This window comes from Macrobrachium nipponense, chromosome 30, assembly GCF_015104395.2.
Source record: "Macrobrachium nipponense isolate FS-2020 chromosome 30, ASM1510439v2, whole genome shotgun sequence".
Lineage (NCBI taxonomy): Eukaryota > Metazoa > Arthropoda > Malacostraca > Decapoda > Palaemonidae > Macrobrachium > Macrobrachium nipponense.
The window spans coordinates 18,133,610-18,150,652 of NC_087218.1; the positions used below are offsets into that span (position 1 = coordinate 18,133,610).

General features: G+C 36.3%; 1 protein-coding gene across 3 annotated transcripts in view; it reads right to left on the reverse strand.

The window, feature by feature from the left end:
• The window catches only part of LOC135202346 (DNA excision repair protein ERCC-6-like), a 397,074-nt gene that overhangs the window by 11,483 nt on the left and 368,548 nt on the right, over positions 1-17,043 (reverse strand). For all 3 annotated transcript variants that reach the window (XM_064231709.1, XM_064231710.1, XM_064231708.1), the window contains 5 exons: positions 15,830-15,946; positions 13,710-13,805; positions 10,699-10,797; positions 9,678-9,856; positions 8,941-9,162 (listed from right to left, as the gene is read on the reverse strand). In XM_064231709.1, the coding sequence (XP_064087779.1) occupies positions 8,941-9,162; positions 9,678-9,856; positions 10,699-10,797; positions 13,710-13,805; positions 15,830-15,946 (713 nt within the window). The remainder of the gene's footprint in view (positions 1-8,940; positions 9,163-9,677; positions 9,857-10,698; positions 10,798-13,709; positions 13,806-15,829; positions 15,947-17,043) is intronic.

Sequence of the window (17,043 nt, forward strand, 5' to 3'; positions counted from 1 at the left end):
CTTGGACCTAAAATACCTGACAAGCTCTTAATCATAAAAGAGCGAGGCAAGGATTGGAAATTAACTTGTTCTCGGCTAGAAATCCCAAGGAAAACAAGCAAACTGCATTTCCTTGGAACAAGCCCACTTATCTATAGCATGGCTCTCACTTAAGTGCCATATCAAGGTTCCAAGGTATACTGCCACTTCTTAATGCCTTGTGGTGTCAAAAAATCTGATTAAAGACGGCACAATGTGCTTTCTGAACCATGCTTGAAAGGTAGCCCACTTCGCCTGATATACTTTATCAGAGGAGTGTCGTCTGCACTTGGCGATAGCTTGTGAAGCTGGTCTTGAAAAGCCTTTCTTATGGAGGAGCTTCCTGATACAGGCGGCCCTCGGTTAGCGGCAGGGGTTCCGTTCCTGGCCACCGACGCCAAGCGATTTTCGACGTTGAGCGATTTTAAAGCCTACGGCCGCCGCACACCTTCTTTCGAAACTCTAGACCAGTCAAAGGAGCTGTAATCCCACAACGGCGCAATAAGTAAAATTATATTTATGCAGTATAGTACTATAGAAATTACTGTACAGTACATGTGGGTGTCTAAAGTATGTAAAGATATAATAAAGTTTATACAGTGTACAGGTAGCTGTAGTGTTCAGGTTACGATCATTAGTCTTACGATAGTTCGATTTTATGAGAGATCAATTTACAATGGTCTAACTTTATCCATCTTCTAGTTACATAAGTTCAATAACAGCAAAAGAGAATGATGAAAGTATGGTGTTAACGTTATACTCGTTGCGTGAAACGTGTACAGCCATGAACAATCCGAACGAGAAACTAGTATATTTTTTTTTTCTAAGTACAACCGAACTGGATAACATCTGTTTGGCTTGTATTTCGATCATCGTACTACAGTGCAACATTACCGTATTTGTTATAAATGGCGTTATGTATAGAATAGAACTGAGATATCTTAATGTAATAACTTTATTCGCTATAGATCAGAGATCAATATAGATTTAAAGATCAATCGGGAAATATACCGTTAAATTTAAACCTAGTTATAACTGAAGCTGAGAAAAACTGTTCAAGCTGCTAATGACTATTATCGTACATCGGCCAACAAGGATAAAACTGCAGTAAACGTCTGCCATCACACACAACTGTAGATAAAATTGGGATAAAATAATTTTAATCAAAACTACTGTGCTTGAAAGAACACATTTACTGTTGGTTTCACGCCGATATAAGATAAATAGCGTAAAGTTCGTATTACGATGATATAAAGGATTACGTATTGCGAACGGAATCACGTAATTTTTTACGCAATAAACATGCCGCCAACGTAATCTGTTAACGAAAAAAAATAGTAGTTCACATTCACAACGAGACATATTCAATAAATATTTCCACCTAAAAACACGCTGTATATGGAAAAAATAACTTTGTCTCATATAAGTCAAGTATATAGATATTCGTTTATGCTAACTAGAAGCAAGAGCATTCGCTCAGAATTGCGTTATGGTGAAACAGACTCGTATTCATCAGCTGATTTCAAACCACAACATTGGCCGCTCCGCGGAATACTTGGCCTTAAGTTTAGCCGGTAGTATTTTTAAAAATGACAATAATAAATGAGGAATAACATACAATATTCTTGGATACAGTGAAATAATGTATAAACTTTTTAAAGGATTTATGGAAAAGATGAGTAATTAATAAAATAACACAATGCATTTTTCGGACTGGCGGACAAGAACGAACATGAAAAAACCATCCCATTACAACGTGGAGCCTAGTTACAAAGGCTGCTGCAATTTGTATCTTATTTCTGAACAAAAATGAAAATACCTTTACGCAATATGTTTTCATACACATTTTAAACATAAAAGCATAAACATTTGAAAAATCGACACATCGATCGCTAAATTTGCTTTTTTTTTTTTACTTTTTTAACGATATTTTCGGAAGAGCGGCAGACGGCGGCATACAAGAACGAACTTGAAAAAAAACATCGTAGTCGATAAGTTGAAGGGGAGTTTCAAAAGCGCTCCTTTTTATCATATTTCTGCACAGAAATAAAAATACCCTATTCGTAGTACATTTTCATACACATTTTAAACATAAAAGCATAAACATTTATAAAATCGACACATCGATGGCTAATTTGCACTTTTTTTAAATCGACATTTTCGAAGAGCGGCAGGCGGCGGCGGTTACAAGAAAGAACATGAAAAAACATCGTATTTGATAACGTGAAGGGCAATTTCAAAAGCTGCCTTTGTATCATATTTCTGTACAGAAATAAAAATGCCTTTCACGTAATACATTTTCATACACATTTTAAACAAAAGCATGAACACTTATGAATCGACACGTAGTCGATAACTTGAAGGGGAGTTTCAAAAGCTGCCTTTTTATCATATTTCTGCACAGAAATAAAAATACCCTATTCGTAGTACATTTTCATATACATTTTAAACTTAGAAGCATAAACATTTATAAAATCGACACATCGATCGCTAATTTGCACTTTTTTTAAATCGATATTTTCGGAAGAGCGGCAGGCGGCGGCTTACAAGAACATGAAAAAACATCGTATTTGATAACGTGAAGGGCAGTTTCAAAAGCTGCCTTTGTATCATATTTCTGTACAGAAATAATAATGCCTTTCACATCATACATTTTCATACACATTTAAAACAAAAGCATGAACATTTATGAATCGACACATCCATAGCTAAATTTGCACTTATGTAACTCGATATTTTCGGCATAGAACAGCGTCAGAGGCATATATTTTACCCTAATACCTACGTAATAACTCTCCATAAAATTTGTTAATATAATTTGCATAACCTTTATGGTCTGAACGGCATTTCTGCATACGTATGAACTCGTTAGACAACGGCGCTAGCGGCGCTGTTAACTGAAATTTGTGCCGTAAAGATACCTTTAAAATGCCTTATTTTTTTAATGAATATTTTTGACAACCGCCGTAAAACCGATTCGCCGTTGAGTGATTGCGCCGTTAACCGCGGGCCGCCTGTATTAAGAATCCTGTCGAGGCAGAGAAGACAAACCCAGATGAAACTGCCAAAAATGGGGTTGTCTGAGAAGCAGTCTCTCTTGCAGCAGTAGTCTTAGGAAATCCACTAGTAGCAATATCAGGTCTTAGAACCACTCCTTTGTTGGCCAAAAGGATGCCACTAGAATCATGGATACATTTTGTAGCTCTGGAATTTGTTTATTATAATACTTGCCTGATCATACTCAAGAGGTGGAAAGGCATAGAGGTGTTTGTCTGACCAGTCTTGAAGCATGCATCTGTTGTCCATACCAACAGATCTGGACTGGCGAGCAGAAGAGAGGCAGATGGTTGTTTCTTGATGTGGCAATCAGATCCAAGATCGCTGTTCCCTATGACTTCCAGAGATCCAAGATTGGTGTTCCTCATAACTTCCAGAGATCCAGGCAAACTTCAGAGTCCTGTGTCCATTCCATTTGCAAGACTTATTTCTGGCAGCTCAGTTCGGCCATCAAAATGTTGGGTTTTCCCTGAATGAATTGCGTCAGAAGGGTGGTCTGATTCCGATCTCCCCAAAGATGATCTTTCGTTACCTCATACGGGAGAAAGTGTTCCCCCTTGGTTCTTTATGTATGAAAGGGAAGGAAGTCATATTGTCTGAGTGTATAGTCACTACCTTGCTGAATACATAAGACCTGAAATACTGAAGTCCCAGTTGTACTACTTTCAATTCTTTGACGTTTAAATACCAATTCTCTTGTTCCTGAGACGACTTTAACAAGACTTCCTTGCCTCCTAAGATCGGTCTCCAACCTAGATTTGACATGTCTAAGTAGAAGTCTAAGTTGGGACTCACTGGAAGGAAGGATTTCCCTTCCGAAATTCTTCGTTCTACACTCTGCCAATGTAGATGTAACTTTATTTCAGGAGTCACTGGGAACACTACTGAATCTGGGACTACCTTCCTGTCCCAGTTGATTACTAAAAAATACTGAGGTGGTCTCATATAAAGTCTGCTCAGGTGAATGAACTGTTCTGTTGATGATAATGTCCCTACAAGACTCATCTAATTGTTCAAGGAACACTGATTTAGAAAGAGAAACTTGTCGACCAACTTCAGACCCAATTCTACTCTTTTGGGGATGCGGACTCGAAATACTCAGAGTATTATCATGCCCAAATATAGAATCTGTTAAGAAGGAATTAATTAAGGTTTCTGAGTATTTATCATCAAGCCCAGGTCCTGGGCTAACAGAAGGGTTTTCTGAGTGCTCTGAACACTTTAACTGATTGGCTTTGAGCCCAATCAGAGTTAAGAGGGATATCCTTACTCCAACCCAATGCAACCATTTTGCTAAGGGGGTAAGAACTCTTGTACAAACCTGTTGTGCCATCGAAAGACCACAACATTGTGCGGAATTGGAACACTTTGCTCCTGTATACAAACCTTAGGAATTTCCTGGTGTAAAAGAACGTGGAAATGTGCATCCTGCATATCTATGGATGTCATCCAGTCTCCCTGGCGAATGGATGAAAAGAATGGTACGGTTTGTTTCCATCCCAAATTTTCGCTTTGTGAAAACATTCGAGCACTGATGTCTAGAACGGGCCTCCAGCCCAGACACTTTTGGCGCCACAAACAGGTGGTTGTGAAAGCCGGGGGGAGTTCACTCTCCCTACCACTTCTATTGGCCCCTTCTCTATGAGAGACGAGACTTTCTCAGAAGGGTTAAAGCCTTCTTTGAGCCTTTGGAGTAACCTGTTAATGCCACTGGAAAGTTGGTTAAAGGTGGCCTCTCCTAAGAACGTTGACTATCTATGGCTCTACCCCTCTTTCTCTCTCCATTTTTCCCAAAAAAGGAGGAGTCTGGCCCCTACCATACAGATTTAGAAGAGGATTTCTTGATTGTCCTGGGGGCAAATCTGCTGGGAAAGGGCCACATCTGTAGGGGTGATATTGCCCTGGATAGGTGTACTGAAACTTTCTTTGAACGTCTAGAGGATTGAGATGGATTTCCTGAGTTTTTTTTCTTTTTTCTTTTTTAGGATATGTATTCCCCTGAACAATGCCTTGTGGGAATAGATCTTGATGGTCCAGCTCCAAGAAAAGGAGGACAGATGTCTAAGAGTAAGTTACCCCCTTAGAAGTACAAGAACACCAAAGTTCCCTCTTATTCAGAACACCCATCGCATATAGGGAAGCCAACTCTTGTGAACTATCTCTGATCCCTTTGTTAATACATGACAGGACCCCCAACCAGTCAGAGGAAGCTCATCAGTAAGATCAGGGCAGTCTTTAACCTTATGTGCAAGTGCCCACCACCCAGTCAAGAAAACTAAGCACCTCAAACACTTTAAACACTCTCTTGAGGAGGTGAGCTAACTTGGTAGTGTTAAACATAATCATTGCCAAAAATCAATAAGCCCAAAGAAATCCCCCTGGGAGGAGGCAGACTCCCAGAGAAGGAGCTTCCCCAGTGGGGTAAAACTGGTGTCTTCTCTTAGATAATCTTGAAGGAGGGAAGCAAAAAATGGCTTTGCCCAGAGCCCTCTTTTCCAAAAACCAACCGTCAATCTCACTGAGTATTTTCTTGGACAAAGAAAGGACTAGTTTATTAAGCTTCAAAGAACCTCCTGAACGAGCTTCCATGAGAAAAGCAGAAGTGGGTGATGACGGAATAGCAGGAGAAAAGAACTCAAGAAAGGTCACAAGTAAACACTTAAGCAAAGACACTTAGGCCAAGGGTGAGTATCTCAAGCAAGGATATCATCATCATCCTATTTATCTGAAAAAACTGGAGACAAAGCTAAATCCAGCACCTGAGGAGCAGAAGGAGGAGTAACCACCTGAAGAGAGGGAGAGCGATGTGCAGAAGTAGCAGGTGGGAGGTCAACCAATGGAGCTCCCACTACCAAAGAAATATCAGAAAAATCTTTGTCAGAATCCAAATGAGCAGAAGGCGGCAGGCGCTCGGTCGCTAAAGGGCACTCTGCTCCTGCTAACGATCCATAAGATACCAAGCTTTCTTGCAGATGGGCACACTGAAATTGCAAAGCAAACAGGTGCTATAGGCCACTTTGACACATTCAGGCATTCAGACGAAATTTGAAAATCCTTAGAGTTAACTCCAGACACTGAAGGGGGCTTGCAGATTAGACCTGGGCATTTGAGGGCTCTCAGAAAAAGATTCTATGTGAGGCAAAGAGTGCTTACAAAAGGACAAGCACTTGGAAGCCACACTCTGATTCTCAGCAAAGGGAAAACCAGAAGAAAAATGTTCTGGGCTATCCCAATGACTGCAAGACTGACACAGACTAGATAAAGGATACCTGGTTCTCTTACATGGCACAGAGGGAACCGAGACATCCATTGCACACCTTTTCAGTGGGCGAGGCTCCATTGATGTATGGAAGAAAACTCATCTGAACTTAATGAAAGGCAATGCACATCCAACAACACACCTTTCCAATGGTTCTTGGCTGCAACCTGGGAACTTCCAACAGGTTCAGCAAAGGGCAACTAACCATGGGCAGATCCCACCAACCTCCCTCAGGCTACCAGTTTGACTCCTTCCAGGTTTAGGGGATTATGTCACTGACCTTGCCTACGAGAATTGGTGGGCCGGGCAGCCACTTAATCAAACACTTTACTTGCACTAGGTGCTACCAGGTGCTCAACAGACAGCACTGACACTAGGCACAATCGGGCACTCTGAAACACTCCTATCATCTATAAGGACATTCACAGACATGGCTAACTGTGAAAGCAACTCTACAATCAAACCAAATCTTATATTAATTTTGCACTCGAGACTGGCTGGCAATGATGTTGGGTTCAGAAGCGAGGAAGCTGGGTAAAGGAGCACATACAAACACAGAACTGGGAACAGGGTCAATAAAAATTACAGGTTCATCAACAATGACATCATTAACAATATCATTACAGGATTCTTGGCTAGCTAATGACTTAATAATTCGCCTAACAGTCATTTTTCTTTTCCTATCTCTTACAGGTTCATCAACACTGACATCATTAACAATATCATTGCAGGATTCTTGGCTAGCTAATGACTTAATAATTTGCCTAACAGTCACTTTTCTTTCCCTATCTCTTGCCAATTTACTTAAGAGTGATTTTAAGGTCAATACATTCGCTACAATTTAAATCTATTGAACACACCTGTCCTCTGTAATCTGTACACAGTGTTAGAATTGTAAGATTCTTCTGTAAGCCGTGTATTACAGGCTTTGCCAGAAGCACTTGAGTCCAACATAATTGTCAAGTACAAAAAGTATCGTAATCAGCAATAGTCAAAATTGAACAAATACTGTCAAAATCAGGAATAAATAATGCCTATCCCTCTCTAAATGTGCCGTAAGGCTATAGTGCAATCCAAGAATACTTCACAAAACATACCGTATATTTCGGCGTATAAGTCGACCTGAAGATAAGTCGACCCCCCTATTCTGAGTAAATTTTTGTGATTTTAACTAATATCGGGTATATTAGTCGACCTATAAAATGTGAGGCCAACCGTACGCTCAAAATAAGCTGCAGGGTAAAACGTATCATATAAAATAACCTGATTGTTATTACGGTACATACGTTGCTCTACTTACCATATGAAATACTGGTAATATACTCGGTATGTTAACAAATCTGTGTAACATATAAAAGATGAATACCTGCAAATATGATTAGAAATGACGAAACGAAAGATACGTTACTCGAGTGAAATGTAAACAAACAAAGCGCTAACTAACGCTGCATAACAGCCTACGTATCTATGTATGTACAAACTGCCACTCAAGTTAATGTTTGATGAATTGTTTAATTCAAGTGACGATGACTCAAGTAATTTTGAAGGATTTTAAATACATATTTACCATTAAATACACATTTTTTATTTTATTTTATGTGATAAATAAAGATGTCATACCATAAATGTTTTTGAACAATACCCCGGTAAATACAAAACTGTCAGAGTGAACGCATCCTTCTCAACTACGGTACTACAAATGACTACGCAATGTTTACACTTGCTGTGCGATTGGTGTTTCTTCAAGTTACTTTGATTTTTTTTCATTTTATTTAAGGTAATGGATGTTCTAATATATTATTATTGTCGTATTACACTGTGAAATGTTTTTAATACTGGTATTTACATACATAGTTACCTCAAAAAGGCTGTCATTTTTATTAGCCAACTGTAAAGCCTGGATTCCTGTACAAATATGCCAAAATAATAAAGATTCACTTTTTGTTACCGTTAGATAAGTCGACCCCCTAATTTTGGCATGATTTTTTTGGGCTAAAGGGTCGACTTATACGCCGAAATATACGGTATGTCAACCAGAAAGTATGAATTTCAATGTCAAGCTGGAGCTACTAACTGCAGTACAGTCATCACCCAGCAGAAACAAATTAAAGCCATTTTGCTAATTCCTCTCTTTCCCCATTAGAAAATAGTACAACCCGTGAATTTCAAAATTCTAGCAGCTGATTCTAGAAACTTGTAGCTACGTAATTACTCGGTAAGTTACCTATATAAAAACTTATGCTACAAGTTTTGGATTATTAGATTTTTCTGTAAATTACATGTGCTTGATATTTTATTAGGTTTTCCTGTCAATTACATGTGCTTCAGATTTTATTAGGTTTTTCTGTCAAATACATATGCTTGAGATTAACATATCCCTAAATTGTAACTTTCCATAATGCTGTTCCTCCTATACATAAAAAAATGAAATAAAAATTCAAATTTGAGTCATGGAATTCAGAAGAGTAAAGACAAAATCTCAATTGGAAAAAATTTTATCTTATTCTGTATACGAAAACATGAAACAACCATCCACACAAGAGACATGCTATAATGTAAAACATGAAATAAACTATGCCCATAAGAGACAAAAAAAATTAACTTACCTATAAATTGTAACATGGCGCATCTGCCCAATTCTCCAGGCACGTTCCCTTGCCTGTGAGTCTGTGGATGGATTCCAGTCTGGGTCAAATATTACAACTCTGTCTGCTCCTGTCAAGTTCACACCTAGTCCTCCAACACGGGTTGTCAAAAGGAAGACAAAGTATGAAGTGTCCCCATTGAACTTGTCAATTAATGGTTGGCGTGATGACACAGTGGTGGTGCTGAAATATTTAGATTAAGTAAAACCCCTTGAATATACATGTAATAATACAATATACATAACACAGTACCATTACACCATATAATAACCTCTATTTTAGTATCATCATATTCAGATAAAAAAGATAAGTTTACTAATAATACTTGTAAAAAAAGGAGGCTAGAGGAAATTGGGACAAAAACATTTAAACAAACCTTGGATACTTAACAGAAGGTGATAGAGTATTGTATAGTATAACAAGAGGGGTGCAAATTGGGAAATTCTCTTGTTCTTAAACTATCATTATTTGTAAGTTTCTTAGGCCCATCTCCCTTCCCTGCACTTCTCAAGGTGAATTTTGACACAAACAAATGACATTATTTTCCCTCAGGGCCAGTTAGAGAGAGAGTGCTGAGCAATGAATGCACTAAAAGTCTCTTATAACAATATCTTTTAAGTTAGTGTGATAAGTGACATTTGCAGTAAAATCTGTTTTACTGTAAAAACCTTTTCTATTGAGCCAGCTACATCACTTACCCATCCATTTTTAAATAAGAATGGCCTTCATCTATAAGGAACTTTTCAAGGATACACATCATCTGCCGTGACTGTGTAAAAAGAAGCACGCGGTGCCCTTGTTTTGACCACAGCCGTAATATTGATTGAAGGACGTGCATCTTGCCAGATCGACCCCACCAACCATACTTCAATTCAGGCTTAAAGAAAACACTACGAATTACAAAGAAAGTTGTAACATTATTAAAAACAACCCATTAAAATGCAATAAACTTTTGCAACCCAATCTCTATGTCTCTCTTTATAAAGACAACTATGAGAATTATCAAGAAAGTTGTAACGTTATTATAAACAATCCAATAAATGCAATAAATTATTACAAACCAATCTCTTATAAGTCTATCTCTCTATAAGACAACTATGACTGTTTCCTACGGTATTATGGTAATTCAACAAAACTGAATCAAGTTATGTGGAGAAAAAGAAATCATACAAAACTATCTGGATTTTCACTAATTAATTTTTGGCAGCTTCCTTCTTGAGAGAAATTGATTTTGCTGACTGTAATGTCTTCAATACATATGAAGAAAACCTATACCATTCTTAAATTGTTTCAACACCAACAAAAACGTACACAATACAAGATCTAGTTTAAGTGCAGGAAGACAATTCTGTCACAGTTAAAAAATGAAGACACCATCTAAGGTACAATTTTATGTCTACTAAAAACTGGCATCACAACCAAGAAAGGATACAAACTGTTTATAATCATGTTCCCTGTATATACAAACTGTTTACAATCATGTTACCTGTATAAAATTTAAAAGTCCTACCCTGATAGCATTATGACCAGATTAAGAATGCTAGCATTTTGTAATCCCTCATGGAAACAGTGTTCACTTGCACTTCATGGTAACAATTTATTATAGTTAATGATTATCAGAAATATCAGAAGATGGAATTCCATTACAATTGTGTTTGCAAGTCTTATAGGGAAGAAATTTGGTAAAAATTGAAATGATGTTTCAATCTGTTTACTCACCTGTAATCCAGATTCAAAACCATCATAGGTACGAGGTCCCCCAGTGTACAAATCTGGGTGATTACAAATCTTCCGCAGATTAATTAGTCCCACAAAAACCTGAAATTCAAGAAATATTTTATGTTACCTACTCCCCTCATCTACTATTACACACTTAAGTCCACACTCAATTTTTTTTTTACAGTAATGATTTAAAATAAGATCAAACCAGGCTTTTGGAAAACCTTTACCATATGCATTTTATATACCGTATATTTCTGCGTATAAAACGACCTCTAGATAGATGAGGTACAAAATCATGGAAAATTTTCATGATTTTATCTCATATCTGTAGTATAAGACGACTTATAAATTACAAAACCAAAATGCTTTTTGAAGAAAAGTGATTATTTGCAAAAATTAAACAGTACATCTGTATTTCATATAATAATGATGACTTTAATAAAGGTTGTTCTGCTTGTTGTATCCAATTACAGTATTACTAGTATTACTATTATCATATTGTTACTATAATACAAAATATAAACATCATCATGTACACCATTTGCATTTGATATTGTTTACATTCTCAAAATCTCAGCTGACTTAGTATTATCGATATCTTCATTGTCATTAGTTGTTAGAAGACATAATAAGGAGATACCTTTTCTCGTAAATTAATGAAGTTGGTTGAAAACGTGCACATAAGTATTACTTCATTGTATAAGTATTAGGTCCAATTTCTCCAGTTCTGAACATCACTTTCGCCTGGCCATTATTCAATTTATTCGGCCTTGGCTATAACCTGCAGCTTTTATTTACTAGTATTCTTTCTTGAGATCTCCACTGCATGAGGGATGAACAAAAGTGTATTTTATTTTTACTTATGGAAGCCACCATTGAGAATCAGCAGGATTTAACAACTTGACAATTTTAACAGAACTCTTAATAAATGCTCGATAGTTACGGTAAATGACATGAGCAATCAGCTGTTTCTCAATTCAGTTGTTTATGTCAATGTAGGTTTACAATTGCTTCATCCAGAATTCTAAAAACCGGAATTTATTAGTGGAGATTGGAGGAGTAGTATTACAGTCAATGAAATGGAAATGTGGAGGAGAGAGAGGAGAGGTCAGAGAGGAGCGGAGGAGGAGGAGAGGAGAGAGAGGAGGAGGGAGGACGAGGGAGAGGAGGTGAGAGGGGGGGGGATGCGGAGGGAGGAGGTGAGGGGACGAGAGGAGAGGAGGAGGGAGGAGTGGACGCGGGGGCGGTGAGGAGGGGGAGGGAGAGAGAGAGAGAGACGAGAGAGATGAGAGAGAGAGAGGAGAGAGAGAGATGAGGGAGAGAGAGAGAGAGAGAGAGAGAGAGAGAGAGAGAGAGTACGTATTGCCTTGGTTAGGTTGTTACACTGATAGATATCTACTTGCAAAATTTGAATAACAGTTGTATTGAGAATATAATGATAATTTCAATAAAACTTGTTTTACTGTACTTAATCATATTGCATATATTATCATATTACAATATATGAACAGAGCAATGATGGGCCATTTGCATTCTGGTTTTTTTTTACAGTCTTAAATGGCTAGTTTTGTTTACAGTCTTGAAATAATCAGCTGATCGCATTTTACCGATATCATCACTGTCTTTAATTGCCGAATAGAACTTAATTCAGAGATAGTACATTCCTTTTGTAAGTTATCAAAGCTGGGTTTAACAAAGCCGATTCTACATGTTTTTCATACATATGTTGCCTAAAAGGGAAACCATTGTTTTGTTTACGTTTCATCACCATTCTCAAAGAACCGTTAATAATACAATAATGAACGATAATTTTCATACACAATTATCGTTCATATGACTGAATTGTTCTATACAGCTACAAACAGCTTTGCAATGTTGTCTCACTTGATGTTTGCTGCAATGTCGTTAAAAAAGCATGGGGAAACGTGATTATAGAAAGTGTCATGAAATTATTTTAAAAATGCCATTGATAGTACCAAAGAGGATTTGTATAATAGCGATGACAAAGCCAAAGTTGACTCAACAGAACCAGACTGGAATTCTTATGATGGTAGTATGTGTGATGACTCATGCTTACAGTTTCTCAGCTGGGATCGTATAGATAAAAGTTGGTTTCATCAGTAGTACAGAATTATTCCTCAAATAGGCTATTTATGAAGATTGCCAATAATATCTAAGGTAACAATAAAAATGGTTTTATTACCTTTATCATCAGTTTATTTCATAATATGAATCTTAATGTATGTTGGTTATTGCGCCGAGGCTAGTCTACCAATACACATTAGAATTCAAGATTTGATTTTTAGAATTGTAGTACGTATTAGGGATGAATCTTAGGATTTAAAAGTTCTTATATGTGGAAATACACGGTATATAGTAATAATTGTAAAACTACAGGACATAAGATTACAACCATTTGTCTGGATTCCAAATATTTAGAAGTCAAATAACCAGACACTACAGATATGAAAATGAAGTTTACTAACATTACCTTGATAAAAAATTTTTTGCTATTTGTCTCTAATAAATTGAGCAGAAGCATGTTTTTTTTTTCTCAAACTAATCTTTTAATTACCATCAATTATGTGGAAAGTATAGCTGGCCTAAGTTTACAATTACTGTATTCATGATACCAAAAATACACATCAAAACTAAAATGCATGGACAAATACAGTAAAATAATATAATAATGATTTATCCCAAAAATCTTCAGTTTTAATGTAGAGTAATACAGGCACAAGTAGAAAAGGGCAAAGGCAACAAAATTTTATGGAAAATTGGGGACCAGGACTCTGGACCTCGTATTTAAGGCTTGCACTGAGCTCACCTCTCACTTTTGCTCTCCCTTTGTGGTTGCATTGTGTTAAAAATTTTGAAGCTCTATCCTCAAAATCAAGTTATCCAGGGTCAAATCTTATGGAATAATAATGAGCAATATCTACATATCTCCAAAACTGGGTGTGATTATAAATGCTCAAATCACAACAGGGTCCATCAAGAAAACTTACCTTCATTCTTCCTCCCATAATCCATTTAACTTGATCACCATTGAGGTATTCATGATAAGCATTTCTCTGTTCTTCTGTTAAACTGCAGAACAATACCTGCGTTTGTGATAAAAGGGGAAAGAAGCATTTTAAATAAAAAATATACCGCAACATTATAATAGTAAAAAATTCAGTTAAAATTATAATAATAAAGCTACTTCAATTTATATTCTCAAAAATGTGAAATACTTATAAGATTTTGGATAGAACAAGCACTGTGATTCAAGGATACCAAAACGTAAATATAAATTGCACAGCCCTTTTCCTCCCATTTATTGAAGGTTGTCTGTTCATACAAAAACGTGATGTCTTAGTGGTTTCATTAAAGTACAAAATAATTAAATAAATATGTACCAAGGTGTACTCTAGGATTAGTAAGATCATATATGCATCAATCCCTGTCCTTCTTAACAACATGGAATGCATGGCATACACCACAGTGTTGATGGTTCTTTGCAGCACCCTTCAGCCACAAGGCACGGCTTCATTCCCTTTTTTCTCTCTTCCACCTGGCAGTCAAACTGTACCTTGCTTTCAATTTTAGTTTTTCTTTACAAACTATTGTAGTTGTTAAGTGAATCCTACTTAGTCTTGAAATATAACTCTGTAGTCTCATTAAATAGCTAAAAAATTAACTTCAATTCCCATTTCACAACAATTTAAAACTGTATTTTAATCAATTTTACAGCAAGAGAGTATGATGTGAAAAATTAATAACCTACATATTTAATAGTGATAACAATAATGCAGTAACGAATAAACTTAATTTTTTTTTTTTTATTTCCTTTCAGACATCACCCTAAATAAAGTTTTGTAATATTTCCATTTTATGAGTTCAGACAGGAAATTGGCTCTCTCCACTCTCTTGTCTTGTGGAATTTCTGCCTAAATTTCAACTTAGCCCAAGAGTCCATTTACACCTTTTTCCTCAAAGATCCTCTGGCCCTTCCTACAGGTCTTTTATCCTTCTCATCCCTTCTTACCACATTCCCAAACCATCTCTCTACTTTCCAGCAGCTGGATACCACATCTCTGCAATTTCGAAATCTGTAATACCTTTCCATCCAACTACAAATATAAACAAACAGAATTTAAGCATATTTTGCAGAATAAAAAATTGTGGAGAAAAACTCATACAAAAAGCACAATTCTTTGTTACTGAAGGGATTAGTTATATGACAAGAGGTTAAGGTGTAAATTATCACAATAAAAACGGTTATGTAACTACAAAATCTAGAAGGAAAAGTAAGTATTTTTTTTCAAATGAATTTTTCCCAATACAAATACACATGAAAGCTTTTGCCTATTACGGTTTACCTTGCCTCTTGTTACTCTCTGGCATTAACAATTAATTGTAGCATTACCATTTATTGTTTTAGTAAGAATCTTTTTATCACATACACTTGTGTGCCAATGAAATCATTTGTAAAAAAGTTAACCAACATATTTTCAGCCATGAACAATCCGGACAATTTCATAAAATCAAAATAAATACATTTAAACAAAGCCCACCTCTTTTGAATGACTGATAAATTACAAAATATGCCACCCTCATTTTTTAACATTTTAAAAAGCCTATATTCAACAACCTCACTAAAAAATGTCATTAGTTCTTCAGGTAGACTATGACCAAGAACATGTGCAAGTACATCCACTTACAATACATAGTCAACAAGCCTCACTAAATTACTTGTTACTAGTTCACATAGACTGTGACCAAGTATATCCACCTGCACTAAGAAATTTGCTTGACAAGTGAAGATAGAATGATTCTTAAATAAGGATATAGTATAAAGAAAAATGTTCACAAAATTCCCCTTAACATGCTCCATTGGGAGTCATATTCATTCATTTGCCATTTTCCAACAAAATTTGCACTTAAATGCTATCCACTTTCTCACAAATCTGACTAACAGGTAGTACAATGAAAAAGCAATAACATTCAAAATTATACTAAGCCATTCTTATAGCCCTCTATGTGGTATTCTTTATTTTTCCTTCCAAACGAACCACACTAGCAGAAACTTTTGTTCAAGAACCAATTTCATAACTCATCTCAAGTAGTGAATGGTAAGAGTTACCTGTTCATTTTTATCTGGCAGTGATAAGTGATTTCTTACATCATTCTTCATTCTCCGAAGTAAATAAGGGTTGATGGTATCTCGTAAAACAGATGCACATTTAAATGCTGTTTGGACCTGATGAAAAAGGATATAGTTAAGAGATAATTTAACCACTGACATTAGTAGAAGCAAACTATTACATAGCAAGCTATATAAATAATAGTGGCAACCATACTAACAGACAAGAGTAAAAAAAAAATTCTCTACCTAAATTTCCACATGCTGTACTGTATACCAAACCATAACTATTTGCAATGTAATTATTCTACTATTATGTTGCAATTTCATAAACGGTACAACCAGACTGCAGCTTAAACTCCTATCCACTATGAAACCACTATTATATTGCAATTTCACACAATGCAAATGCTAGTACAGTACTTTAATTTTGGTAATTTTATAAAATAAGAATTGTTTCCTAAACTTAACAAACCACCCAAACTAATATCAGTTCTGAACTAACATTTAACCAACTTCACTTTTATTCTAAAACTGCCATAGATTTTAATTTCCTACTTAGACAGGTGACAGGTTTCCCTCACTGCAGTCAGACCATATTTCTACATTCATACAAATTTAGGCCATATACTCTGTCATGTTTTTGGTAAAAACTGGCCAACACTTCATAAAATGCTGGCAATACATTCTAGTTGCTCTCATCAACATATGTATTATTTGTAAATCATCTAGCATGCCAGTAACCAGTTATAAATGACATCTTTCATATTGCAGATTGGCAAAACAATAAAGACTTAATCATGTTCCTACTACCTAGTCAGATTACATAATACCATTTAGTAAAACATTCCTTTCAGTGACCATTTTGAAGTAAAAGTTCTTGACACTTAAAAAGTTCACATTAAACTGAAATCTCTTGCAACTTTTCTCTCTAATCCTCTACCACTCAAAACATTGTGAAGAAATGTACTATAGCTTCCAACAAGAACCTCAACACTTTTTAACTTCTCCACTCAGTGATTATGAATGGCTTTCTTCTAAGCATCCTATAAAAATACAATGATGTGTACAAACACATCACGCATAAGACAAAAAAAAACCATGCCACTTTAAACTGAAAGCATGAGCTGCTCATTAACATATCAACCTACTGTAGGATCCCCACATGGACCCCACACACCATCACAATGGCCCGTTAATATCACAACTCCACG